A 27,209-nucleotide genomic window follows, 5' to 3' on the forward strand; every position below is an offset into this window, starting at 1 on the left:
GTACATTTTTCTTATTTATTCAAAAGCTAGTGGATGACAAAAAGGGTTAAAATGTTTTATACCACCTATTCATTACATAAACAAATACTTAATCCAAAGGGACTTATTTTACAAGCCCCTCTGTCCAAAAACCACACACAAATTAGTTTTTATACACAAATGTTTATTTCTCAAATAAACTTCCCCTTTAAACACAAGGAATGAAATCTAAATCTTCGTAAAGATGGATCCAAAACAAAATCCCTCCAGTACTTTGTAATTACTGTTTTGTTGGTCACTACTGGCTTTAACTGTTTAACATCAAAAAACGAGGACATATTTAAAAAATCATGCTACTGGATACCTAGCTCTGCCTCTGACCAGCTCTACACTGATCTCCAAAATTTTAAAATTTTACATCATGAAATCCGAAGCATTTAACTGAACAACAGCTGTGCATTAAACACAAACAACTGAACAAGAAGATTATAAGATGTAATCAAGTTCATAACGAATATAGGTGTTCTTTTCATCATTATAGATTCTTGGGTAATGTGCTATCAGAGCATCCTGTGAGCCAATGTAGATAGAATTGTAGATCTTCCAATAAACATCTCTGACTTTTCTGGCAGGGTGAAACAAACCCTAGAAAACAGAACAGAACAAAATGTAATAAAAGCTTGCAGTTCAAATGTTCCTTTATTGAATTTAATCCAGCGTTGCAGAACAAGCATTTAATAAATGGACAGAACATACAAGCTCTAGGGAAAAACATTTCTATGTACTAACAATATACAAACAGTACTTGCAGGAATATGCACTGCAAGAGACTTTCACCTTACTACTGACCTCAGTATCTTCATGTTGAGGTCCCCACACTGCAAAAGTCTGAAATTTCCTATCTGCAAATTATTACTAAAATGCTGTCACACCTTCTCCACACAGACCTGCATGACTTTAATCCTTTCTCCCCACCTGTTAGGTGAGCTTTAATTCCATAGCCAACACAGCCACTGTCACATGCTCTGACACAAAATAACACAGAAAAGCTGAACTGCCCAGTGTTGCTCTAGCAGTACCAAGTCTAATCAAAGCACTGTTTATAGTGCTGCATTCTTGTAAACATCTCACTTTTTCTCTTGGCTAACAACAAATCACAACTACTAATCCTATCTCCTCTCATTTATCTCACTGATTACTTGTCATAACCCCTCCCACAGCTAATTTATTCCCCAGTCATTAGTTCACATCCTCAAAATTTGAGTTCCAGTTTAGAAATCAAAGTGCCAGGCTATTTTAGTCAACTGATATTCTAAGTTACCTGCTCTTTCTACACAAGTTCTGTGATGTAATCAGCTATCTCCCTATACCAGACCCTCTGTTTGCTGCCTATTTCCGCCATTCAAGTCCTTGGCACAGAGTATTTGTTTACAAAATACTTTGGAGACAAAAAGCCGTTTTTCCTTTGTTGGAAATCATCTTCAGCTGACTTTTCTGTCTGGTGGAAAGAAGTCCTGCCTGACAGCTCTCTCTGCTGCCCCAGCACACAGACCATACCTGTAAGCAGTACTGTAACATCCTGCAGGGCCCAATCGCCACTCTGAGGCCCTCCAGAGCCCCCATAACTGCCTGGATGACGTGAGGAGAGGTTTCAAACACGTTGGGCCACACATAGTTTAACAAGTGATTAAGAGAATCTTCACAGCCAAACCCATAAACACCAAGGGACATGTGCTGCACCACAGCACTGGCTGTTTGTCTGTGCACCAGATCCCTGCAAAGAGAACAATGGGAATTAATAAATGAGACTCAGAAGCAACATGATTGGAGAAGCATACTGTTTCTTGTCATCAACACTTTCCTTGAAAGCACTAATAACATTTCAAGCCATACTTACTAACAGCAAGAGGCACAGTATCAAAAATCAGTAAAGTGAAAAAAGATGGGAATTTTCTGAAAAATTAATGCACTCCAATTCCACAGAAGTATCAACAATAGAAATTATCAAAAGCAGTTTTAATGGAAGAAGTCTTGACTCACTGAAGATGCTTTTATAATTTTAATCTTCAGAATTATTAGTAAAATTGAAGCATATATAATCCAAATTGTTTGCAAATAATGGCTTCCAAATTATGCTGCCCACTTAAAGGCTTCTGCAAACAAGGACAATATGCATATCTGCTATCACTAACAATCAAGTATATCCTTAAAAAAGTCACTATGGGTAACTGTACCACAGAAGTGCACTCACCTGTCCATTAAAGCATCTTCAAGCAATGGTGTAACAGCATAAATGTAATCTTTTCCCATCTCTCCAATGTATTCAAACAGGAAAGAAAGTGATTTTAACACACCATTCTGGACATTCAGTTCTGGAACTCTGTATTCATTCATGAGTGCAGGCAGCACTGTGAAGGGTGAGCATGTTTCAGCCACAATAGCAATTGCTACTGTAGTACATACTCTGTTCTGCCTTTCCTGTACTTTCAAGTTGTTTAGCAGTGTGGCCAATACATCGTGAGGTCTGGAAGAGACAACATGGACATCCATGTCAATAGATTCAGTGAGGATTTGGAAAAAATTAGTTAAGCTTCAAAAAAGTGGCAGAGAAACATGGTTTAGCCCTCATAAATAGTTTAGAGAACTAGGAAACAAACTGAATGCTAAACATGAAACACTAAACTCTAGAACAGCTAAAGGATTTATTTTCATAGCAACATTTTTGCTTTGTCTAGACTCAGCTTTTTCCCTGCCCTCTGTTTTTCCACTTGTGAACTCTGGAGAGCAGCAGAGCCTCCCCACTATTACTCTGATCCCAGAGGAAATTACAGACTTGTATAAAAACAAGTATTGACAGAGATAAGTTATGTTATACATGGAGAACACTTACAGCACTCTCCTGGCTGCTTGCTCTATCTGCATTCAGCCAGTCATCAGTCTCTTACAGAACACACATAAAGGTGGCAACTGTGCCTCATTCTACAATGTGCTGACTTGGAGTATGACCTTAGTGGAAACAAACCTTAAATAATTGATAAAACTAGTGATTTGGTGGGGGAGGAAGGAAAAAAAAAGAGAGAAAAGATAAATTCTTAAAAGGAGTTTATGAAATAATACAAAGAGGGTGTGAATGCACACCACAGTGATTCATGAGACAACAGCTCTTACTCTCAAATAAGATTTTAACCTTATTAGTCCACAAATTTTGTTCAGAAGTGCAACATCCTATGTTAATCAAGAATACGTAATTGTAGTTTTCAAAATGAGTAAAACAATGTCTGCACATATAAAATATAGAGAAGTTTGACTATTTCCCACCAGAAAACTAACAATCATCACTATATTTGGTAACTGTGTGAAGAAGTGGACAAGCATTAAACCAACCTACCCAATAGCTTTTGCAATATAACCAAAAGTGTTCACTGTGGCTCTTCTGATAGCTTTCTTGTGAGCTTTTAATAACTCAAGCAGTTCAAAGCAGATCCTCATCCATTCTCTTGCAGAAACATACTCTGCACCTCTGAAAGAGAATAAAGTGAGTTACCTCTTCAGTGATGCTAGAGATTTTTACATAAAGCCACAAACTGTAGCACCTATTCATTTGCTATCCACAGAGCTAAGCTTAAGCATTTCCTTTATTAGGTAATTCAACAGTGTGTCTGCTACATATTTCAAGTTTTGGGCATAACTTCAGAAATACCAAGAGATACGACAACGAGTACCCAGAAGCCAAAGTTGAGCTTTTGCTACAGTAATTGCCCACAAAGAAGGTTAGCTATTTTAACATTACTCAGCTTACCGGTCTGCAATACGCCCAACAAGATCAATACAATTTTCCTGTACTTTCTCATGTCTGTTCTTCAAAATAGGTGTCAACCGTGGCAGCAGGTCTTTGATTGGTGGTGTCATCTTGTGCATACCTATTGAATTCAAAGAGGCACATTTAGTTTTACAGTGGTTTTTCTATTTTGCTCTTGAACAGACAAGTAATCAAGACAAAAACATACCTATAACATTCACAATAGCCTTAAGCGCTCCAAGTATGCTGCCCAGTACTTCAGGATATTCTTCACCCAGGTACTCATACAAAACAACACCCAAGTGTCCCATCAGTTTTTCCTACAAGCAAGTAAAAAGAGTTGAAGGTAATTTTCCCCTCCCCTCTCATTACTGTGACCTGCTAGAGCAAATCTGGAAGAGAAGTCCATACCTCTTGACAAGTCTTCATGACAACTGCAGTACGAGAGATCAGGTCAGCAGCCTGCTGCCTGACTTTGGCTGATTTGTTGTTCAAACGCCACAAAACTGTACCACAGATCTGTGGCAAGTAGGGTTTCACCCTTTTGCCCAGAGCATTAACCACTGTGCCAAAACCATTCAACATCACAGAATCCTGAGGGAAAAAAACAATAAAGGACAATCAGACAAACAGCATCACTGTATTTTACCTAAACTTGCCCTAATCTAAAATTGCTTTTAAAATGCTAACACATTCCAGAGATTGTTTCTGGATTTCACTGATTAGAGCACTAACATCTAAAAAGGGATTCTAAAATCTAACTCAGAAGCACACATTTCTGTATTCAGTGAGATGGCTTACAATTCCAGTGAATGGAATACTCCAACCCTAGGCCTTACCTCTGTGGTCTGTTCCTGGAAGGCGTACAAAATACCATCAATGAGCTGTTCTTCCAGTTTGTGATCGATGTCTGCTGCCCCCAGATTTCCCATGATCTTCTCAATTGTTTCCATGACCATCTTTCTGTACTGCTCAGCCTCATCTTTCAGATCATCCACAATTCTAGAAATAATTTCTGCTGCTCCAACTTTATTTGCCAGCTCCACAGTCGTATCAACCAACTGAAATACAGAAACGTTAAATAAGCAACCATTAAAATTATGCTGAAAAGTAGTAAAAATCTACTTTCTACATCTTGAAAATAATTTCCCTAGTCTGAAGAAACATATTAAGTCAACTACAAAAAACTAGTTTTAGCTTTAGCAATCATCTAGTATTTTAAAGAACATAAATGGGGTGAACCACCCCACCTTGCAAGTGATGAAGACATTCACATATGTAAAATGTTGTGATAACCTCCTAAGAACCTGAAAATCTTCTTAGCTACACAACTTCTAAATTGCTAGTAAAACAAAAATCAAGTTTCAGGACACATACAAAAATAAGTATTTAGCCTGAATGAATATTCTAATTTTCTTCTACTGTAAATATAATAATAATAATTTCCTAGCTAAAAAAAAGACCAAAAATACCTGTCTGTAATTTCTTCTGTCCAGTGCCATTCTGTGCTGCCAGAAATGTTTGAAGAAGGGTGGCAAGATTTCTGTTTTAATGTAGTTTGCTTCAACACCATCTGTACCACAACACTGCTTTACCACCTGACAGGAAATAAAAATCCAACAATTTTAATCTGGTGTAGGGTGTGGGTTTTTTTGCTTTTGTTTGGAATTTTTTTTATACACGTTCAGTATCAACGCAGAACTATCATTGTGACATACCTTCAACACAATTTTTTTCATCTCTTCATCAGGAGACTGGAACTCTCTGATAAGAATCAGCATGACTTCTCTGGTGTAGTAGTTTGCATACTCGGCATCCATGAGTGGAATCAAGTAACCAATGGCCTTCAAGAACGCAGCCAAACCCTAGGGAAATGCAAAATATGTCTCTAATAAGTTACAGCAGGAACACATCCATTTCAGTTCAAACTAAAGAAAGCATTTTGGATTTACCTTTCCTCTGTGTTGACGTATACCCTTCCACAAGGGCTTCAGGACAGAGTCAAATGACTCAATACCATAGGGAGTGGCTGCCTCAGCCAAAGCAGCAATGGCCAAAGCGCTGATGGTGCGAACCTTCTGCTGCTCATCCACCAGCCCTGCAAGAGATCAGGGTTTAGTACCACTTCTTGTACTCGTGAATTAAGTTCAAATTTGCAACAATAGATCAGCAGTGTAAAAGGGATTAACTTATTTTCAGGAATACTGAACAATTATTTGTCTTTATTCACCTTTCAGAGTCAGCTGAAATGTTTCTCTGTCACAGCAACAACAAAACCAGGACCTTACTGTCATTGTGCCTTACTGAGATATAAAAACTTTCAGACAGAAAGTGGGTAAAAAAAAACTTAGTCTGGGAAAGCAGAACTTACCATGCTCAATAATTTCAACCAAGCTCCTGAGATGAGGCAGGATAGCACAACCCATAAGAATAGCAATCTGCTGTACAATCTTGATGCCAGTGTGCCTGGCCTGCCAGGATTTTTTGCTTTTACAGACAGCTTTCAGGAAGGGTAACAGAGAAGGGATGCCCAGAGCAGATGCAACAACAGCAAAGGCTCGAGCTGTTGTATTTCTGACATACTCATCCATGTTATCGATATCAGGTCGCATTGTGGAGATCATTGTTGCCAAACCTGCAGCCTGCAGGACAAAACACAAAACATAGCAGTTGGATTTATGAACAGCACAGCTAATTTTTCTGCCATGCCTATAAACATGCAGGTAAATGTAAGCTAACTCAGTGCTTTAATAAAAGATACTGTTTTACCTTAGCCAAGTTTGAAATAATTTCTCTGCCTTCCACTCTAGCATAGTAGTCTTCATCAATCAGCAGTGGTTCAATGACGACAAGGATCTAAAAAATATAAACATATTAATATTTCCTTTTCTTAATACTTACTATAGTATTTCTAGCACTATTAGAGTCCATGAAACAGAGACGATTCCATTAATTCAAGCTTAAAGCCTTACAATGATCAGAAAAAATTACATCTATTGCATTGTTTTTTATAGTTCTTAAGTCTCTTAAGGATGTAGCCTGGAGACACTACCTACATCAGATAAGGTCCTTCCCACCTCCAAATATGCATATATCATATTTACATCATGCCTCAATACTGTACAGCCTACACTCCAATCACACTATAAAAACTTTAAAGTGTGGTTTAAGAAATATGAACGTGAAATATGTTTTAAAAAAGTGGCATCATTCTCTTCTCATATGCACATAAAATGCAGAAAATGCAAATCAGAGATGAAATAGCAAATGCAAATCAGAGATGAAATAGCAAAATGCAACAGACCTTGTGTACGTATGGTCGGACCAAGTCATCCAATTTGTACAGAATTCTGTCGATGACTTTGACAAGCAAGTGCCGCTCCTGATCTTCGAGTGTGGGAGACATCAGCAGGGGCAGGATCTGATTGAACAGCGGCCCTGCTCCGAATTCCCGAGCTTTATCGGTAATTTGCCGCAGCGCAGCCTGAACAAAACCAGAAAACCTGCCAGTTAAACTAAGGAAGCAACACTGAACAATCATAAAACAGGTACAACCAAGTTAAAATGTAACTCACTGCATCCACAGGCTTCCAAATATCTGCCCCAACCACCACAAAACTATTTCAAGCATTTTTAAGTTGATCTGTTAAAATACAAATGTGTGGTGACAAACACTGTGTTGTCAGTGCCCAGGTGTTCAGTTTTCAAGAGAAGCCTACTTGTGAGCTGATACTGGCTCCCTTTGGCAAACAGCTTCACAGCCCTTGTTTGCATCCAGGCAGCTCGGTGCTTGGTCAGTTTAGAGCATTTGCAGAAAAGACTTATTATGCTGCCTAGTGCTTAAGGCCAAAACTTAAAGAAGAGCTACACTAAGTAGCTAATTTAAGTGAAAGAAGCAAAATCCAGAAAGTTACAAAGCCGTGTAAGCAAAACACACTATAAATCCAATTTCTCATAATTGTAAAAAACCAAAAAAATTATACAAGGCCCACACCATTTAGTGAGTGACATTACTGTTAAAAGAGCAGCAGTATTAAATTATACTGAATAACAAAAAGCCATACAGATATAGAAGAGGAAGAACAAAAACACTAAACAAAGTGTGCTGTTCTGGCTGAAACTGAGTTGGTTTTCTCTACCAAGCCCCTAGTACGGGGCTGTGTTCTGGATTTGTGCTGGAAACAGTGCTGAAACTAAACATACAGGGATGTTTAGTTACTGCCAAGCAGGGCTTACACAGAGTCAGGGCCTCTTCTCCCTCTGACCCCACCCTACCACTGAGAAGGTGGATTGGCACAAGAAATCGGGAGGGCACACAGCCAAAGACAGCTGGCCCAAACTGCCCAAAGGGATGCTCTACATCATATGGCACCAGGCTCAGCATACAAGCCAGGTGGAAAGCTGGCCAAGGGTCGCTGCTAGGGGACTGCTTAGGCATCACTTGGGTTGGTGGTGAACAAGTGTTTTCCATCTGCATAACTTGTTTCCTTGGGATTTATTTATCCTTTTTTTTCCTGTTATTTTAGTTTACTATTATTTCTTGTTATCTCAGTGCACAAGTTTTCTGACTTTTACTCTTCTGATTCTCTCCTTCATCCTACTACAGGAAGGAAGGGGAGAAGCAAATAGCTGTGTGGGGCTTAGTTAACAGTTGGGTTTAAATCACAATAGATAGCAAAGCTTAGGAAATTATCTTCAAGACAATCCCATGGATGGACAACTAAAGCTAAACCTGAAAACACCAATTTTTGAAAAATTAGATTGCATAAATGCATCCGACAACTCATCTTACCTTTCGCATGGGAGGCGTGCCATTCTTTATTTTCAGAAGTAATTTCATTATTTTTCTCTCTTTCTGTTCTTCAGGACTCAGAGTCGATTCATCAACATCAACCTGCAAATAATTCCAGACAAATAAATGGGCATTGCTACATAATCAAAAGAAAGCAGTGAAGTTCAATCGGCATGAGTGAAATCTCCTTTACCAGCAGCTTGTCGAAGTACTGGATATCATCTGGTTTCAGGAAGGGCAGGTTGCCCGATGGCTGGTCATTCACACTCTTCATGGTGCGGTCCTCGGTCTGCATGTGGAACCCTGTCATACCCCCCAGGGGCGTGGGAGTCGCCGTGAGCTTCCGAGCAGGGGTACGGATGGGCACGTAACCTGCTGGGGGTGGAAGAACCTGAGAAGGAAGAACAAAATTCATTTTAATTGCAACAGATATGAAAAGAAGAACCCATCAAACACAAAACGTTGAAGCTTGAAGTTGTAGCTTTCACTTTATTTGTTTGGGGATTTATTTGTGTGTTATTGTGTACAACAGATCCCATGTTCCCAGCAATACAAACTCACCCTGAGAGCTTGTATTTGCACTTATCCTGTACTGCCAACGTTTCAGAAGAAAGCTCACTCCCATTGCTGAGAGCTGGGATAATAAACTGGGAAGTCTCCAAGGATTAAAGAAGTACTTCAATAACTGAATCAACATAGTATTCTTGCTGTCTCAGGATTTGTGACCCTCTTCCATGTTTGTCTACATCTGGACTTACAGCTTCTATCAGCCCATACAAAGTACATTTCTGGCCTTGACAGGCATTTCCAGCACTGAGAAACACAGCAATGATTTGCCTGTGAGAACACCTTTAGACCCCCTTTTCTAAGGGATTTACAATAAATCAAGTCAAGCAAGTGTGTACAATCAATACTTTATGTGAAACATTCTACTTCTGGGGAAAAAAAACCCAGTAATCCCTGGTAGGAAAAAAACTTCATCATGGTCTGCTGTTATTTTAATCCAGATTAATTACCTTATATCCTTCAGGAAACATAGCATCCAATTCCTCATCAGAAAGTGGTCTGTTTCTTTCATCAATTTCCCTCTCCCAGCGCCAAGCCTGTAGCTGTTCAGGAGTCATGCTCATGATGTGACCTATATTCAAATTTTAAAAAAATAAGTATTTTTAAAAAATCCTTTTGTATGCAGAAGCAGATTACTTGTTTACTTAACTTTTTAATGCTCTCTTGAGTCAAAGTTTCCATAGCACCTGAACTCTGTAGCCAAGTAAGATATCAAACTTTTACAGAGCCTTTTATCATTTTTTTACCAACTAAACTGAACAGCAATAGGTAAGTAGCATTAGTCTCAATTCCTCTCCAGAAACGAGTTGCTGTGGGCATTGCCACAAAAATAGTATACTGAGCATACACTGACTGCTTTCATACAGGCAGGAGAGCATGCTGGGCAGAAGTCTGTTTCAAAAGACAATACAGAAGGAAATGCTTCATTCCCACAACACTAAGAGAAGCCTTGGACAAGGGACTGAGCTCACCTGGTGTAGGGGTTGCCATGTTCATAGCTGGGGTTCCAATGGGTGTTTTGCCAGGTGTCAGAACAGGAGTGCTGCCGCCCATCTGGCTCGCAGGTGTTTCATCCCAGCGGGATTTCCTTTTGCTCGCTCCTGGGGTCGGTGTCTCACCAATGGAGTCACCACCTCTGTCTGTACGAGGTGTCTCAGCCCAGCCACTGCCATGGCCCGGAGTATCTAGGGAAAAACAAACCAAATCCTCTCAGAAAGCTGAACAGTACATACTCCAATTCTACTATCAACATTCAAATCCATTTTCAGTATCATATTAACAAATAGTAGGCTAAAAGTAAAGACTTTTTGCTAAATATTGAAACAAATACTTCACTGAATATTCAAAAAAACCTAGGCTTTACACTGAAAAGATCTAACAGAGAAATTTGTTTTATGAGAAAAGTGTCATCTTCTTACTGAACCTTAGCATAAAAAGATTCTAAAAAAAACAAGAACAACTCAGATATTCTAGGAATTGAGCAGAGTACTCCATGTACTCCCTTGATAGAAGCATTATATAAAGCAGGTAACAAGTGTTTCACTGTTCTCTGACACCACAGTCAAATTCAAATTAGGCAGGTAAGATGCTTCTCTAACTTGTTTTAATAACAACCTCTTAAAAAAAACCCTAACAATTAAAAAACAACACACAAACATATTATGAAAAGTAATTTGATGTGTGTTTTTTCACTGTGTCCTTTATACACTAAAAACCCAACCTGCAGCAGTCATTAGCTATGACAAAACTGTTGTTCCATATTGGAGCTGAGATACTTTCATGGGTGCCACTAGGGCACAGGCAGAACCCGATGCTAAGAACTCAGACAAGAACAACTCCTCACATCAACCACTAGATGTCAGAATATAATTACTTTTTGCCTGGATTCTGAACTCACCGTTTACATAAGGTGAAAAAACCCAGCACAATTAACCATTCCAAACTTATGATGCGCCTCCCAGTTTGCATAAATACCTCTTTCTGTTTTGGGGGTTTCATCCCACCGATTTTTGCGTGCACTGGAAGTGGCCCCTCCATGGCCCGGCGTTGCGTGCCCAGGCGTGTCCCGGCCGGGCGTCGCAGCTCCTGCTGGGGTATGGCTGGGAGTGGGATCCCAGATCTTGGAGCCTGGGGTGGCACCTGGAGTTTCGCTTCCCTTTGCACGGCCTGGGGTTTCATCCCATCGCAGGGATGGGGTGTGCCCTGGAGTCTGCATGAGACAAAACCTAAAGTGTCAGTATCTCATCCTATACAATAAAACACTGCCAGTTGTTCTTAAGCACAGCAACAAACTTCTGACACTCAAGAGGATTAGCAATAACGCCTTCTGTAGACAGCTGATGAGCAATAGGTCATTACCTCTGCTTGATCCCAACTGGACAATTTCTTAGGTGTAGCACCAGGAGTCTGATCAGCTGTCTGATCCCAACGCCGTTTGCGTTTTGAAGGTGGCTGAGAAGCGGCTCCATTGACGACTTTAAGCTCTCCAGCTTTAGCTTTTTCAGCTAGTTGTTGCCTAATTTCCCTCTGTTCAAGAACACAAAAACAAAAACATAACAATTTTTCAAATTATACCTTTAAAAGAGCTTTTTCAATATCTTTTTATGCTTTTTTTGCGGTTTTGCTCAAATAACCTGCAGCTAGCCACTGCTTTCATTTCAAGGCCACTCTTTTTCCAAATTCTTCTATAGTGCCAAAGGAGCTGTATTTGAGGGGCTGTTTTTAAATTAATTTTTCAATAAAAGCCATTCTTACAGCAACTGCACAGGGAATTTTTGAAGCTATCAGTTTCTGTCACCAATAGGTATATGCTTTAAGACCACTACTCACCTGTTTCAAATTAGTACCACTTCAGTAAACTAGATGGATGACTTAGAAAATATGTTCACAGGAGCTACATCCCATGACATTAAAAAGCCCTGAAATTCTTATTTTAAATCCTGAGATGATACTGCTGAAACAGCACACTAACAGAGACTGTTTTGCACTCTTCAATGGATCCACAAGCAGTAAGACTGCCAAAATTATGAAATAATTCCTCACTTAAGATAAAAGAAATCAATGTTAGAAGTCACTGGAACTACAAGGTCTCGTTCCAATTAGCCAGATGGTACTGTAGGTATCAGACAAGAGATCTGTTTATATTACCAATATCTTTTTAACTTAAATTAAATAAATATTAAAGCATGTTTTTGGGTTTTCTCCTTTTTTTTAACATTTCAAACCAAATGCCAATCTTATACCCAATCTCAGTACTGCAGTACTGTTGTAGGTACTTCATCAAAAGCCTTTTAAAACCTTCCTGCCTTCCTATACATAGAGCTCCGAAAAACAAACATCTCTCACACTGAGTAATTCTCAGTTTTTTCTCTCCTCCTCTGAAAGATAATAATAAACAAGAGAAAGTACAAGTTCTATTAAAAAAAATTTAAAAATCCAGATTAAAATGTATTGAGACTATTTTCCCCTGCATTGCTTTACTATTACATAGAAAAGATGGTTTTTTGATGTTTTTACATTCTACTGACTTTCAACATATGAAGAATGTGATTTTCCAAAGAAAGGGGCTTTTAAGTCAAGACAAAGTCAAGAGAATTTACATTCCCACTTTTGTAACACGCTTTCAAAGGCTGTAACATGAAACTCAGCCCACGTGGAAAACCCTCCCCTGCACGCACCTCTTCTTTTGTTAAATGCTGTTCACGCATAACATCCATGTATGTTCTGGCATTCATTTTAGGGTCTGGAGTCTTCCCTCCTGCAGAAGAGAACAGCAACAGGAATGGAGCACAATGAGTACAGGATAAGCAGAAACTATGGACTTCTACTGTCCTGCTCTAGTATTATATTATTCCATGATCATTTAATTTTACTTTTTGATTGAAATTTTTTAAAATTACATATATCTTACGTTTATTCAGTTTGCTGATCAATTTAACCTGTTTGAACACAAACATAACTACTGCAGTTTCAAACAAATATTTTAAAGCCGATAAAAATGATAAAATGACAACACAGTTAAGAGTCTTCAGAAGTGATGGGTTCCTGGGTTGCTAATCCGGAATACGTACACTTTCGTGCCTTTGTCTCCATCAGCAGTTCTGACTTCAAGCAGCAGAATAGAAGCCTAGAAAATTATCTCTTTACCATTAGTAACACTTTGGAAAGATATTTATCATCAAAACATTACCTTGTGTAAGCTGTTAAATCCTACTTGTTATCTGACTATAAATAACTACTGCATACCTAAGTAATGTTTAAATTGTTTTATCATAAAGACCCATTTATAAGTTTGACAAATCTGGACATGTCTCACACACCTTCTAGTGTCATATTGTAACAGGGCTTCATTAAAAATAAAAATAAAACAAAATAAAAAACCCCAAAATACTGTTTGATGACACTTTCCCCCTCTTCTCTTCTCAAGGGACACTTGTGATTGGGATCTGAATTCAATACAGTACATACACCACCACAATACTCACAGGTAATGGGTTTTGTACACCATATGTTGTTTTATGCTCTGTATCTTGCATTAACTGAGTTTTTAAATACATTAAAAGAAGCCCAACTTTATAGAAATGAGACTTGTCATGAAAAACACTTTTCTTTAAGAAAAATGTGCTGATATGCTATACAAGTGGTATAGCTATTATACTTTAGGGAAAAAAATAAACTTCTTAAACATTTCTATGCTGAAGATCACTGCCCAATTGGCTGTGTCTTTCTGACACTAGCTTTGATAGGACTTTCCTTTGGAATACTTTTTCACCATAATCTACACAGGATGTGTTGAACTGCACCCTTAAGAATGCAGACAGGACTGGCATATAGCAGTACTGCTGTAGGAAAGAAATTAAGGACAGTTAGTATGGGCCTGTGAATTCTGACAATACATGTTTATATCAATTACAATTAAGCAAGTAAAATAATTAATATCCCTACTAATTCATGCAGGCTGAAATTCTCATTTGTAAAACCTGCAAAATAGCTACTAATTTTAAGCCAACAGGCACCTTATTGCCACACGTGAAACTCACTCACCTGAAGAAAATTTCAGACCCACTAACACCCCTTCTCCTGACTTGCATTCTAAAATTATCAGAACAGACTTGAACTATTAATAGTATCAAAGTCTTATATATGCTTTTGCTTCTTTTAGCTATACCACCTAAAATTTACATAGGATGGTAAGAATTAGGTGCTCTACTAGCATTCAAAAGCAGTAATCCTGTAAGTCTATATAACTTGGAATGAAAACTATCAAGGTACTGAATGAATCTGAGCACTCAATACACAAGTTGTTCAAAGTACAACGCACAACCCAAAACGAAATGAAAAGAGAAACCTTTAACCCTTTGTGTTTCTATGGCAATGGCTCATTGACAAGTTTCTTGTCCTTCTACCTGGAAAGAAAACTCGTATTATAAAGATGAAGAATATGGCATCTAAATTTTCAACCAAATCTCTATGAAAAGGGGATGTTTAAAACAAAACTAAGTTTATAAGCATGCCAACAGAAATCAAAGGGCTAAAGACAATTAAAGACAAAAATTTCATACAGGGTATAGAAAAGCCAAAATAAATTACCATCTGCAAAAGGATCGAGACGCTCAGGGGAAATTATCATCATCCGCCTGTGCTTTTTGTACTCATCTTCCCGATCTGCAATCTTTTGAGGACGGTGCTCTGCAAAAGGATCATACTAAAAACCAAGAGAGCCTGTTAGTCACACATTTATGAAGACTAATATGAAAATTGTCAGGTACTGTATTCATTTTAAGTATTATTAAAAAGACTTATATTATTTTTTGCCTCCACTATGCAGGAAATGTCAAAACACCACACTAAACTTTACTTCCATAACTAGAATTCCAGTTTTTTAAACACAGAACTTCTTATGAAATAATTTCTGATAAAATTTGGTATTTTAAGAGTTTATTCACTTGTTACCAAAGCATTTAATGCTGTTGACCTTTCCCCTTCTTTTTGCAGGGTGACTTAATGCTATTTCTTGTGCTTTTAGATTTTACAGAAAAATACTCCAGGAATGTAAAACTTAGGTGATTACATTTTCCTTCAAAAATGATACGTATAAAGGATATTAAGTTTCCCAGTTATTTTAATTTAACAAAGTATTGGATTTCAATTTTTTAGAATTGTGATAGTTTAGTTTCGATATTCATGTTGGCTTTACATGCACAAGTGCCAGTCTTTATCACCTTGTGGAATTCCAAACTAAAGCAGCAACAAGCTTGCAGCAACATTAAAAAAACATAGCTCTTTACATACATGTTTTATTTCTAGCAAACAAAACCTGTTATTAACACTTCTTTTCCTCAGTGCTTACAAGAGTATTTTACTGTGCCTTCAATTACAACGTACCTGTTCAGTAGATTGTGGTATGTCATTAAGCAATGCCACTGGAGCATGGTATCCTGGCTTCTTCTGGCCAAGCAGACTTGTGGAAGGGTAGTCATCATCATCCTGTCAGTAAAGACATGGTGAATTGGTCATGCTGGTATTATATTTAGATAAACTAACATCAAATAAACATGCTGTGGTCATAGAAAAGATGAAAATGGACAAGTAGAATAGCTAATTCAAAATTTTAGCAAGCTTTCTCATATAGCTTTTCTTATTCCTAAACTGGTGCATCAGATAAACCTGCTCATATCACTAAGAAGGCTCAAGTAATCTTCAGCATGCTACACTTAATCAAGTATGCTATCTGCACTAATTAGACAAAAAGTCTGTATTTCATATCAGCACTACCATTAGTCAGCACCATTAGAACCAACTAGTTACCATTAGAACCTAACTAGTTCCCTAGTTGGTGTGTGAGAACTGGGGCAGAGATATTCAAACTAATTTTCATACAAGTCAGCTTATATATATACATATATATACACACATATATATGGAACAAGACTTAATAACTGTAAAAAGGCTTCAGAAACAGCGAAAAATTCAGAGACAGATTCAAGTTAGTTAAGTTATATTTACTCAGAGACAGATTCAAGTTAGTTTAGTTATACTTACTCAATCACAATGGCAATAACAAGCACTTGCCTTTGCTATTCCTTCACATCAGCAGTCAGTTTCTATTCAGTTATTTACAGCAACCCAAAAGAAAAACTGCTCATAAAACTATGGAACTTTTTCAGTGAGCCCCAGAGCAATGGAAATTTTTAATAAGGCATTCTTAGAAGTCTGCAGATGACACAAGTACATCACAAAAAAAACCCTCAAGTATCAACTAGTACTAAACTAAAACATCTTCCTCATTCTTAGAAATAGAATTCTCTCAGTGTATGATGTAGTTGCCTCTGTACCTATTATAAAGCCTTCTGTACTTATGATAAGACATATAGATCTGATGGTTCCTGCAACTGAAAATATGGTCCAATGTTTAATATTAGAAATTAACATAAGGTAATCTTACAAGCAGGATACAGAAGGAAAACACAACACAGTGAAAAAGCCAATTCTTAAAAACAGCTCTGAAATTTGAACCAGGAATCTTAAAGCAGTCACTACAATTTGCTGGCTAAAATTTTTTAAAATTTTTTACTGTCATTTGTAATCCTGGCAGCAGTAACAGAACAAAGTAAATTATTCCAGCCAAGGCTAACTACAAGTACCAGGCCACAAGTTTTTGCCTTCTGCTTGGGCTTACAGGGCTCTCAAAGCAAAATTCATTAAGTACAAGCCAGACTTGGAACTGCAGGCCTGATAAGGAGGACTTGGGGGCAGCTGGTGGAAGGGAGGCTGGCCATGACCCAGCCATGGGCACTCCCAGCCCAGAAAGCCAAACCTGCCCTGGGCTGCATCCAAAGCCCCGTGGGCAGCAGGGCGAGGCAAGGCAGGGGATTCTGTCCCTCTGCTCTGAGATCCCACCTGGAACCCTGCATCAGCTCTGGGGCCAGCACAGGAGGGACAGGGACCTGGTGGAGTGACTCCAGAGGAGGCCACCAAGAGATGAGAGAAACGGAGCACCTCTCTTTTGAGGAAAGGTGAGAGAACTGGGTTTGTTCAGTCTGGGGAAGAGAGGGCTTTGGGGTGACCTAAGTGCAGCCTTCCAGTACCTGAAGGGAGCCCCCAAGAGAGTGGGAGAGGGACTCCTTTATGTGAGCATGTAGTGACAGGACAAGGGGAAATGGCTGTAAACTGAAGGAGAGGAGGTTTAGATTGCATATTAGGAAAAAAATGGTTTTCTTTGAGGGTGGTGAGGCCCTGGCACAGGCTGCTCAGAGAAGCTGTGGATGCCCCATCCCTGGAAGTGTTCAGGGCCAGGCTGGAGGTTGCTTTAAGCAACATGGTGCAGTGAAAGGTGTCCCTGCCCCGGCAAGATGGTTGGAACAAAATTATCTTTAAAGGCCCTTCCAACCCCAATTATTTCATGATTATGTGCTTCCAACATAAGACATACTTGGTCCACTGTGGCTTTAATGGAAATTGGTTCTACTTCAAGCAACTGCTACTAAAAGTAACTCAAAATCGATTCTGAAATAGTTACAATGCAGGCCCCAAACAAACAAAATAAATAAAATTACTTACATCTTCCAATTCAGTAGCTGCAATAGATGTGACATATCCAGCAAATCTGCTGTCACTGCCACCATAAATTTCTTGATCATAATATCCTGTGGAATCAAGGCCTACTCCTTGTGCTTCATCAAGAGCAGGCTTTTTTCCTTGAATTTCTCGAATTTGTGCTTCGATATCTAGGGTAAAGACACACACACAATGTCTTGTTACACAAACATGCCAAATACAGCAGCCATGTCACTATGTACAGCAAACAGATTTTTGCCCAACCTGAAAGACTATTTTTAAAGAAATAAACATATGACACACAAAACTACAAAATCACAATTCATAAGCTGGTATTCAAAAAAAGCTCCTCCTCATGTTTTAGTATGATCCAGTAAGTGTACTTTAATTATGTGGCTTAAAGCAAACTATTTAACTCACTGTTACCACATCCCATCTTCTGCCAGAGGTAGCAGAGAAGCTAATTTACACCACTGCAGTATTTCTCAACACTACACTAACAAAACCCTTTCACAACAAATGTCATCCTCTCATTAAAAAAAAAGCCTTTCACAATGTTATCAGCAATTTTGCTAATTTAAACAACTCTGTTCAAAAGAATTACTGCACAGGTTCTCAGAACTGAAATTTAATAAAACACTGTATTTGTTTCATTACATATTGCAAAGCTATACTATCTTTGAATAAGTAAATAAAAAATCCAACTCCAATATGCCATTGGGTAACAAGTTAATAAAAAAACCCCAAAACTTAGGGACTGTCTTTTCACTTTGGATGCTCAAATGTTATTTCCTCATAATTATTCCTGCCTGCACCACCATCTTTGAAGACTGCTATTCTTCTGGACAACAAAACACTCCTCAAATGGGACAAATGGGAGCTTTGTCATTCTTGTACTGTATCAGGATCTGACTCTAATCAACTCTGGTGGCCATCTCTGACCCTAGAAATTCGGTACTTTCAGAAAGAACATTAACTTCTTAATCCAAAAAACAAGGAACAAAATTAAATCATGCCTTCCTCCCACCTGTTGTAATGCAAGAGGAAAATAAATTGCAGTAATCCAACTATCTTCAACAAATGCAACTGTACTATGTTGAGGCACAGCTGTGTAAAAATTATTATTGTTTTCATGTGAATTTGGAGTTAATAGATATGGAATAACAATTATCCATACAATGTAAATTTCACTAGATCAAACAATTACTTGAATGGCCAAGAAAACCCCCAAGAGTTGCATTTTATGGCTGCAGGAATATGAAGGAGCATGGCTGGAAGGAAGAATTGCATTACATTGTTTTTGGACTGCAAAAGTCCCTTTCAACATGAATAATTCTGGGATTCTCCCTCTCCCACCTGAAGTGCTATAGCCTGCTACCTTAACTTAAAGGAAATTTGTCAATTTACAAAAAAGCTACAGGAAATCTTGTTCACAAATATCTTAAATCCTGAGTATTCAATAATTGTTTACTACTGTTGCTCACTTCTCTTTTCATGATGAATAAACATGACATGTTTTTACCATCAAGCCGTCTTCCAAAAGACACTACACAACGTTATTCAACACCCGTTAGGAAACCTGACAAAAAATAAGAATACTTTTTTCTAAAGCTAAGATTATTAGCATTATAATACAAATTACTGGATCAAAATTACTTTGTTTAAAAGTTTAAAATGTCAACACTGCAAACTTCAAGCTTAAACGTCACAGCTGGGTCCTTTTCTTATCACGGACTGCCACTAACCAAAAAAAACCCCAAAAATATCCCAACAAACAACAACAACCAACCACAACCCCACAGTAAGCCAAATTATGATTCCTGTACAAAGGCATGTTCTCTAGAGGGGCAACTCAACAGAGTTTTACCTGACACACTGCCATATAGCTACGAAGAGCAGAACTAAGAGTTCACTTAGGCAGAAAGCAGCACTGCCTTCGTGTGAAGCACAGCAAACCTGGCAGCAAACCAGCAATTCCTGCACTGGTCCAGTGAGGAAACCCAGCACAAATGTGTTTCTGAAGTCATTAAGAGTCCCAAGCACAGAAGATACACCCTAAAGGCTTGTAAGGAGAATCTTGCTCTGGCCATTTCAGCGCTTCCACTGAACTGGCTTTCTAGAGCAGAATAACTTCAGCCACCTCTGTTACAGACTCGTGAGAAGCTGAAAGCTCACAAAAGCCTTGTGCTGCTGGCATGAGCACCTCCTGAATCCAGCCTGGGGGTACATCTGCTGCCTGGAAAATCCTGCACAGCCCAGGGGATTCCTTTGAGTCCAGAACTTGGAATACATTGCTCTCCAATGTGTTAGTTGTGTGAAGCAGCAGAAAGAAACTACTTCCAAATTAGGGATCTGTCTGTTGCCCTCAGAGGCGCTTGCAGCGTCCTGTTAAGGTTGTGAGCAATGATCCTATGGCACAGCTATGGAGCCAAGGAAACTCAATTACCCTCTCCACAGATTTTTTAGTTATTTCTGTTTGTCCCAGAGAGGAGCAGATGAAGCTCCTGATTCCCTCTGCAGCCTGGTGCACTGCAGTACTGGGGTGGAAGGGCATACCTGGAGCTTCCATCTCTGCCAAGGACAACCCTACCAGCACCGAGGGGGTGACGTGAGGGTACAAGCCCACTGCTTCCCTTATTTGCAAAGGGCAGTCAGCGGGACAACAAACACCCTGCCTCTTCCGTGGCCTGGCTGAAACTCCACAGCTGTAACCAACTTCAGCATGCAAAAGCCTATGGATCTTGCCTACAGATCTTCATCAGCTGTCCACTGAATCAACCTGAGCATACAGCTCCAGCACATAGCAAACACACCAAAATTCACATGAAAAGTCCCCTGCACTGCAGGATGGGCCACATCCACACGAGATTGGCTCGTGCTTGGCCTCCCACCTCCACTATCACCAACAGCTAAGTGAAACAGCTGGGGGATTTCTGCACTGAAACTGTCAACACAAAAATATTTTCTTATTGATGGTTCTTACCAACACTTAACATACTAAGACCTTGTCCTCAAATATTATCTTTAAAACAGTTATATTTCTTTAAGAGAGTAGAGGTGTCATTCATAATTGGCCTTCTCTTTTAAATTATATCTGTTAGCAGGGTAAGGAGCATTCTCATTTTCCTACAGCAAAATCTACTGGGTTATTTATTTTAAAAAAAAGTCTATATATACTCAACAAACCTTACTGATAGCCCCCCTAATTTTTAATTAATACAATTAATACCAGCCTCTAGGTGCCAGTTTAAATGAAGCACCTCCCAGCCCAGAAAGCCAAACGTGTCCTGATACCCAAAGCCCCGTGGGCAGCAGGGCAAGGCAAGGCAGGGGATTCTGCCCCTCTGCTCTGAGATCCCACCTGGAACCCTGCACCTAGAACATCCTACAAAACCTGCCCTTGAACCAGGAGGCTGTAGCCACAGGCAGCCTGTGTTTGGAAAGCATCACATATTTAGGTGGAAAATGCTATTCTGACATTCAAGACGTGCCAGCTAGCTTCCCTGAGCTAAGTGGCATTTCCTTTGAAAAGTTCACACCATGTTTAACAAAGCTCTTTAATAAAAAGCAAATTAAGAAAGAGTAATTACAATGCCTAAAGATACATTGTGCAAAGTAAACTACTTGTTTAATGGCTTAGTCAAGCAGGACAGAATGGAAAGTTCACTCACAGAGAAACAGTAAAGGGAGGGGGATATAGGGGGGAAAAAAAGAGGAAGGGGATAATATTCTCCTGATCATTCCTTTCCTGTATTTTACTCTATTATTTATATATTTTTGTATTTTAGCAGAAGTAACTTTGACAAGCAGTTGATTTGAAACATATCACAAATGCTGAATATTATTTAAGTTAACATATGTGAATTTCAAGTCACTGAACATCTAGCACAAAGAGAGGCTCTCTCTAACCATGTGCTCTGCTACCACACATGTACTTCTACTCTAAACATTAAAAAAATAAATAAGACCCTGTGCTGGAGAGGTATTTTACAGAGTAAACACGTTCTGTGTTTTCATGTCTTATCATATTTTTGCACATTTAGCTTGCCCTTGCATGGCTTTATTTTTAGCACTCTTACATGTTAGATCTATTATGTTTGAAGATCTCTGTTCTTTTCTCAGCAAGAAAAAAACCTTAAACTAAAAACGACCTTCAACAGCATTGAAAGCTCACGTATTTACTTTATAAGCTGCCACTTGAAACTTCACTTTTCAGCCTCAGAGTTCTCCTTTAACTAAGTAGCTGACACAAACTCCAACTGTTTTGATGCTTCTCTCAAGCTGTATCTTGCACAATCAATAAGTATTTAACAAACAATACAAATATATTAAAATATTTTAAGATGATTTAGTAACAAACAACTCAATTTGAAAGATTAGTGAGGAACTGAAAAAAGACAGGACAGAACTTGGAAGCAAAATAATCAAGCTGCTCAGCTGATGCCTCCATGCTGGGAAAGCCCCTCACATGATCATACCCTGTTATATATATTTTTAATTTAACTACCCTCCCCCTTCAAACCTGTTCTGACACAACAGTAATCAAAACACATGCAACTGGAAGCATGTCAGCATCTTCACTGAAGTCAGTGCATCATCACCATTTGCTCCAATAAATAAGCAATTTCAGCTCGGGAAAAAAAAAAAAAAAAAGAAAAAGAAACAACCAAACCTCAACAATTCTACTGTTTTAAGACAAAAATCTCTTTAGGTAGTAGGAGAGGCAGAGCACTGTGATGGGTAATACTCACTTGGGTACTATCTCACACATCTCTTACACATGTCTCAGCATATAAACAAAGGACAAGACAATTTCTGTAATTGTACCAAAATACTCTAGAATTCTAAAAAAAAAGAAATCAAATTAAATTTTAAAAAAGTAAGCACAACAGTTTAAGCTTTTCTTCATCCCTAAGCTCAGATTAGGTCTGTAGTGTTAAGCACTATATTAACCCCACTTCCACGGGAGATGATGGATTTCCATTTGAAAAGCTTTTTCTGTGCAAAACTGAAAAAAAAAAAAATACTAAAAGGCAACGAATGTCTGGGTGCCCTCACAGTGCACAACCACCATCCAGAGGTAGTTTGCGATCAGTGAATTACGCATATAAATTAAAACAAAACACAGCAGAACACCTATCGCACACAGAAACACGAGTGAAAAACCCCGAAGCAAAAACACAGAAGCAGTGTAATTTGTAATTCTACAAATTCTTCTCCGGTGCCTGAAAATCCTTAAGCGCAGGGCCAGCCGCAGGCAATGCCCACAGAGAGCGCTTTGATTCCCTCAGAGAAGAGCCGGAGAGCAGCGCTCAGGGCCCCTTGGAGAAGCACAGCCCGCCTGGGACAGCGCTCGGCGGCTCCACGGCCCCGCGAGAGCCCCGGGAGCCGAGAGAGCCCCGAGAGAGCCCCGAGAGAGCCCCGAGAGAGCCCCGAGAGAGCCCCGAGAGAGCCCCGAGAGAGCCCCGAGAGAGCCCCGAGAGAGCCCCGTTCCTGCGCCAACAGGCGGCCGCAGGAAGTCTGTGTAAAATGGCAGCGCGAACGCTCCACACCTCACGATCCTTCCCCTCCTTCGGGGCACTTTTCTCAGCCAGCACCGCGGCGGGTCAGTCTGGGCACGGCCGCGCCGTTCTCCGGCCCCGCAGCCCTGGTTACCGAGGCCAAAGGGCTCGGCGGGGGGAGGAACGCGCGGTGTCGGCGTTTGTGATGCGAAACTCGCACCGGCCCCGCGGGGTTTGCACGGCGCACCGGCCGAGGCTCGATGGGAGGAAGGAGGCCGGGAGAGGGGAGTTCAATGACCGAGCTGCCCCGCACAGGCCTGGCCGCCGCTCCGTCCCACGCCAGCACGGCGAGAGCTCCCCCTCATGCCCGTCCCCCGCCCGGCCCGGTGGTGACGAGCGCAGCCGCCATTACACACAGGCCCTGCCCGCCCGGCCCGCGCCCGGCGAGCCGCGCCTGGCGCTGCCCGGAGCCGGGGAGCAACACACGCAGCGGGCGATGCCCAAGCGAGGCGCGGGCGGCCGCGGACACGGGGCTTTCCGGGCTATTTTTACCTTCGTGGGTCTTGGCGATCTTCGCCATTTTGTGCAGCGCCAGCGACGCCGAGGCGGAACTGGCGCGGCCCCGCCGCTTCCGCCACACGGGGCCGCTAGAGCCCGCAACGCGCAGGCGCGGCCGCCGTCCCGCGGGCCGGGAGCCAGGCCCCGCCCACCACCTGATGGACGGTACGCTCAGCCAATGGCCGTGCGGGAAGTCGCGGGGGCGCGCGCTGAGCCCGGCCCGCCGTGAGGGAACTTCCGGTGAGGGCGGGGGCAGTGGAGGAGCCAAATATGGCAGGGATTGCTGAAAACTTCCTTCCCACAGCCACTGAGGGGTGCCCCTCTGGAATTTGGGTGCTCACCTCTGTTTGCCAAACTGCTTGACGTGGGTTTCATCTGGTCAGAGCAACTGGCTCAGTGCCAACAGGCGGATCGCTAGATGAAATAAAGCGGATATGTGTTTATTGCTACAAGATGGGGGTTAACCGCATTGCAGCCCTTCAGGCAGTTCAATATTTTAGTAAGGGCTCGAAAGAGGGAAGGGTAACTGTGTTTACGAAATTGGCAGATGACACCAAACTGGCAGGTGGAAGAAGGAATTAAGAATCATCTGACATTTATTCACACATGAAATAATCTAAGACCACAGAGGTAAGCTTCAACAAAAAGTAAAAGTTACTACATTTTGGAATTTTAAGTCACTATATTAATTCAAAGTGGCAAAAATAGTCAGGAACGGATGACATGGGAAATCAAAGCTATACAACTATCCATAGCAATATGCTGCTGCAGTGGAATTAAGTCTAACTCCAGGCCATTAAAAATTGTGTTGTGTACAAAACCTGGAGAGCAATTGTTTCACCTTACTTACCTCAGTCAAAGCCACTGATGGCATTTTATCAGAGACTTGAGCAAACTCAGTATAGTCTAGAAGAGAGGAGGAACAATCAGATGTTTATGAACATGACTTAGGTGGGGGATGTAAACAAATTGTTTAGCTGTTCTGCAATAACTGCCCTCACACCACATCCACATTTCATTTGGGAATTAGTAACTTTTCCCCCTGTTCTGTTGATGTGATATACACAGATTTCAGCATCACTGTCTATTGTATACCTGATAACTGACTAGGATTGATTCTGTCCACATGCAAAGCCCTGGGAACTCCCCCTTACAGTCAAGTGCTGTGAACAAGCTAGTTTTTTATTGTCTCAACTTTGTAAAACTCCAAGGCTGGTTATGCAACCTAGGTACAAAGTCCACAACTGCTTAATGATTCAGCACATCAATGGTATTTCATAACACAGTGTAACGTGTAAATTTCTATAGTTTATTTATTATCATGTTTCATTATACACCTGCTAAGTCCCTAATCTCCTCAGAAGCCTTTGCAACAAGTGAAGTCGACTTGAGAACTTTCCATCAGGTAAAATGCATAAACTCTTTCTGAATAGGGTGATAAATGCATGATGGCAAAACTCATCTTGACTCTTCACTAACCACTCCCCTGATGTAAGCTGGTAGTTACATTATGGCTTTTTGAGGGTTATCTTAAAGAAAATAATGTGAAGCTCATGTTTTTGTGTTAACATGCCTATTTGATTGACCAACTGATCTAAAGATCTGTCAGTCTTTGCTTTGTGTTGATTGGTTTGCAGGAGTTTGCTGAACAGTTCTGCTTTTAATAATTTACTAACTAAATGTACTCAAATGTTCAGAGGAACTGTCACTTGAAGGTGCAGAAAGTCCTCTGTCCTTTATTCTCAGTGTTATTAAACTCACATTTGCATTTCTGGGAAGATGCACTTGCACATACTCATAGGCCACAAAAGGAGATATTTACCAAGCTGCCCAGGACATGTGACTGTAAGGTTGAGGCAAACTAATTCCCCACTGCAAGAATTGAATGCATGTGACTATTTTAAGGAAATGTCACATGCTCACTATGAAGATCAATTTGCAGTTACTTTCTCCTGTTTCTTCAGCCTCACTTCTCCTAAGCAGAACAGTTACAATATTTCATTTCTGCTGTTATTAAGCAGACCTGAGTGAGGGATGAGGTCCCAAGGAACGCTTTAAGGTAATCATTCTGGAATGTGCCATTTCACACATTAAAGGGACTCATGTGTTGTGAATGCTAACAGAATTTGTGCTGTGGTGAAACAATGAGAGAACTGCCTTTTGTTTGTGTCTCTTCCCTGCTTTTCCACCAAATTCTGTATGCTGCCCTGGGTTCTTTTTGGCTGTCAAACGCCTGAATGTGTACTTGTGCCTCCTGAACATGAACTCCATCCCACAGCTTCCACAGGATTCAGACAGGGCTGTTACTTGGTGCTTTACCAGCCCTACTGAGTTCCCATCCCTCTCCCACACATACAAGTGACCACAGAGTTCACAGAAATTCCTGGATGGATTTGAAGCAGATTGGATTTAAGAGCCCTCAAGCTTTGCAGATCTTTTACCTAAGTAACAGACCTTCAAGCTCCTGCTTTATGTAAGATTCAGGTCCAATTTCAAGGGCAGCTTAAGCTGTCACTAGCTGGCACTGCTGCTGAAAGAAGTATCCAGACTCTGCCTGTCCTTGACTGACCCCAGCTATTGTGCCAGCAGAAGATTCTGGCACTGGTCCACTCAAAGAAGGCAGGCTTTTGACTACATCCTCGTGCTGCTTCTTCCAAAAGTAACTTTTTATTTGTATCCATTTTTCCCCCCACCCACTAAGTAAAGAGCTGTACAACGAGCTGACATTATGCAAAAAGCTACAAAGCTGGGCTAAACTCCTAGTGCTTCCTTCTGCCCAGGCCTGTGCTCAGCTTCAGGTGCCAGGGACAGATCACTGACATCCATGTGTCTATTAAAGGTAAGGGCACAAGTTCTTAAAACAAAGAGAGGAAATATTTAACCACAGCAGCTGTTTCAACTCTGTAGAAACTTCTCAAACAATATGAGCAAAAGAAAAAAATAGCACAAAATAAAATCTCTTCCAGTCCCATTTTTTTTTTCTGATGTCAAGAAGAAATAAATGTAGAAAGGATCCTTTTTGTCACTGGCAAGCCAGTGAGTTAAAAAACACACAGGAAGATAAACTTTTTGGAGGATTTCACATGAGGGTGTTCTGTAGGATGTGCATAACCTGAACACAAGCCATTTGTGTCACTGCCAGTAAGGGTGGGCTGAGGAAGAGAAATCAAAGATGGGATGGGACGGTCATCTGTGCTCCCACAGTCCTGTGGGCTCCCCTGAGGGAGTCTGAGGGTGTTTTGGTAGATTTTCTGCCAAGAGGAGCCAGGCACAGTCCCAGGGCTGGCAGGGGCAGGGTGCTGGCTAAGGGCTGCTGCAGACACCTGCCCCTCCCCACACAGAAATATCCCCAGCCTGCCCCAGCTGAGCCCGGGCTCTGCATGGTTTGGTGCAGATCATGTTCTTCCTGAGCACTTCAATACATACACACAGCACTGTTTTGGAAGTAGGACAGAGT

General features: G+C 40.5%; 1 protein-coding gene across 3 annotated transcripts; it reads right to left on the reverse strand.

Annotated features, from left to right (window-relative positions):
- Nucleotides 1–23,815, reverse strand: SF3B1 (splicing factor 3b subunit 1). 3 transcript variants are annotated; one of them, XM_058809970.1, is made up of 25 exons: nucleotides 23,747–23,815; nucleotides 17,697–17,863; nucleotides 15,522–15,623; nucleotides 14,727–14,841; nucleotides 12,815–12,894; nucleotides 11,496–11,663; nucleotides 11,112–11,346; nucleotides 10,109–10,321; nucleotides 9,587–9,708; nucleotides 8,764–8,961; nucleotides 8,571–8,672; nucleotides 7,083–7,262; nucleotides 6,548–6,634; nucleotides 6,150–6,420; nucleotides 5,731–5,876; nucleotides 5,497–5,643; nucleotides 5,251–5,376; nucleotides 4,618–4,839; nucleotides 4,190–4,372; nucleotides 3,987–4,098; nucleotides 3,779–3,899; nucleotides 3,368–3,499; nucleotides 2,231–2,503; nucleotides 1,537–1,753; nucleotides 1–624 (listed from the first exon to the last, which is right to left on the reverse strand). In XM_058809970.1, the coding sequence occupies exons 1-25, from the start codon at nucleotides 23,772–23,774 to the stop codon at nucleotides 466–468; spliced, it is 3,906 nt and encodes a 1,301-aa protein (XP_058665953.1). In that variant the 5' UTR covers nucleotides 23,775–23,815; the 3' UTR covers nucleotides 1–465. The 3 variants fall into 3 exon arrangements, 2 of the variants coding, with proteins under 2 accessions (XP_058665953.1, XP_058665954.1); XM_058809971.1 differs by lacking the exons at nucleotides 14,727–14,841; nucleotides 15,522–15,623; nucleotides 17,697–17,863; nucleotides 23,747–23,815 and adding an exon at nucleotides 13,208–13,905; XR_009275027.1 differs by lacking the exons at nucleotides 1–624; nucleotides 1,537–1,753; nucleotides 2,231–2,503; ... (14 more) ...; nucleotides 10,109–10,321; nucleotides 11,112–11,346 and adding an exon at nucleotides 13,208–13,263 and having other exon boundaries at nucleotides 11,507–11,663.
- Between the last annotated feature and the right edge of the window lie 3,394 nt (nucleotides 23,816–27,209).

This window comes from Ammospiza caudacuta, chromosome 8 (assembly GCF_027887145.1).
Source record: "Ammospiza caudacuta isolate bAmmCau1 chromosome 8, bAmmCau1.pri, whole genome shotgun sequence".
In the NCBI taxonomy this organism is placed as follows: domain Eukaryota; kingdom Metazoa; phylum Chordata; class Aves; order Passeriformes; family Passerellidae; genus Ammospiza; species Ammospiza caudacuta.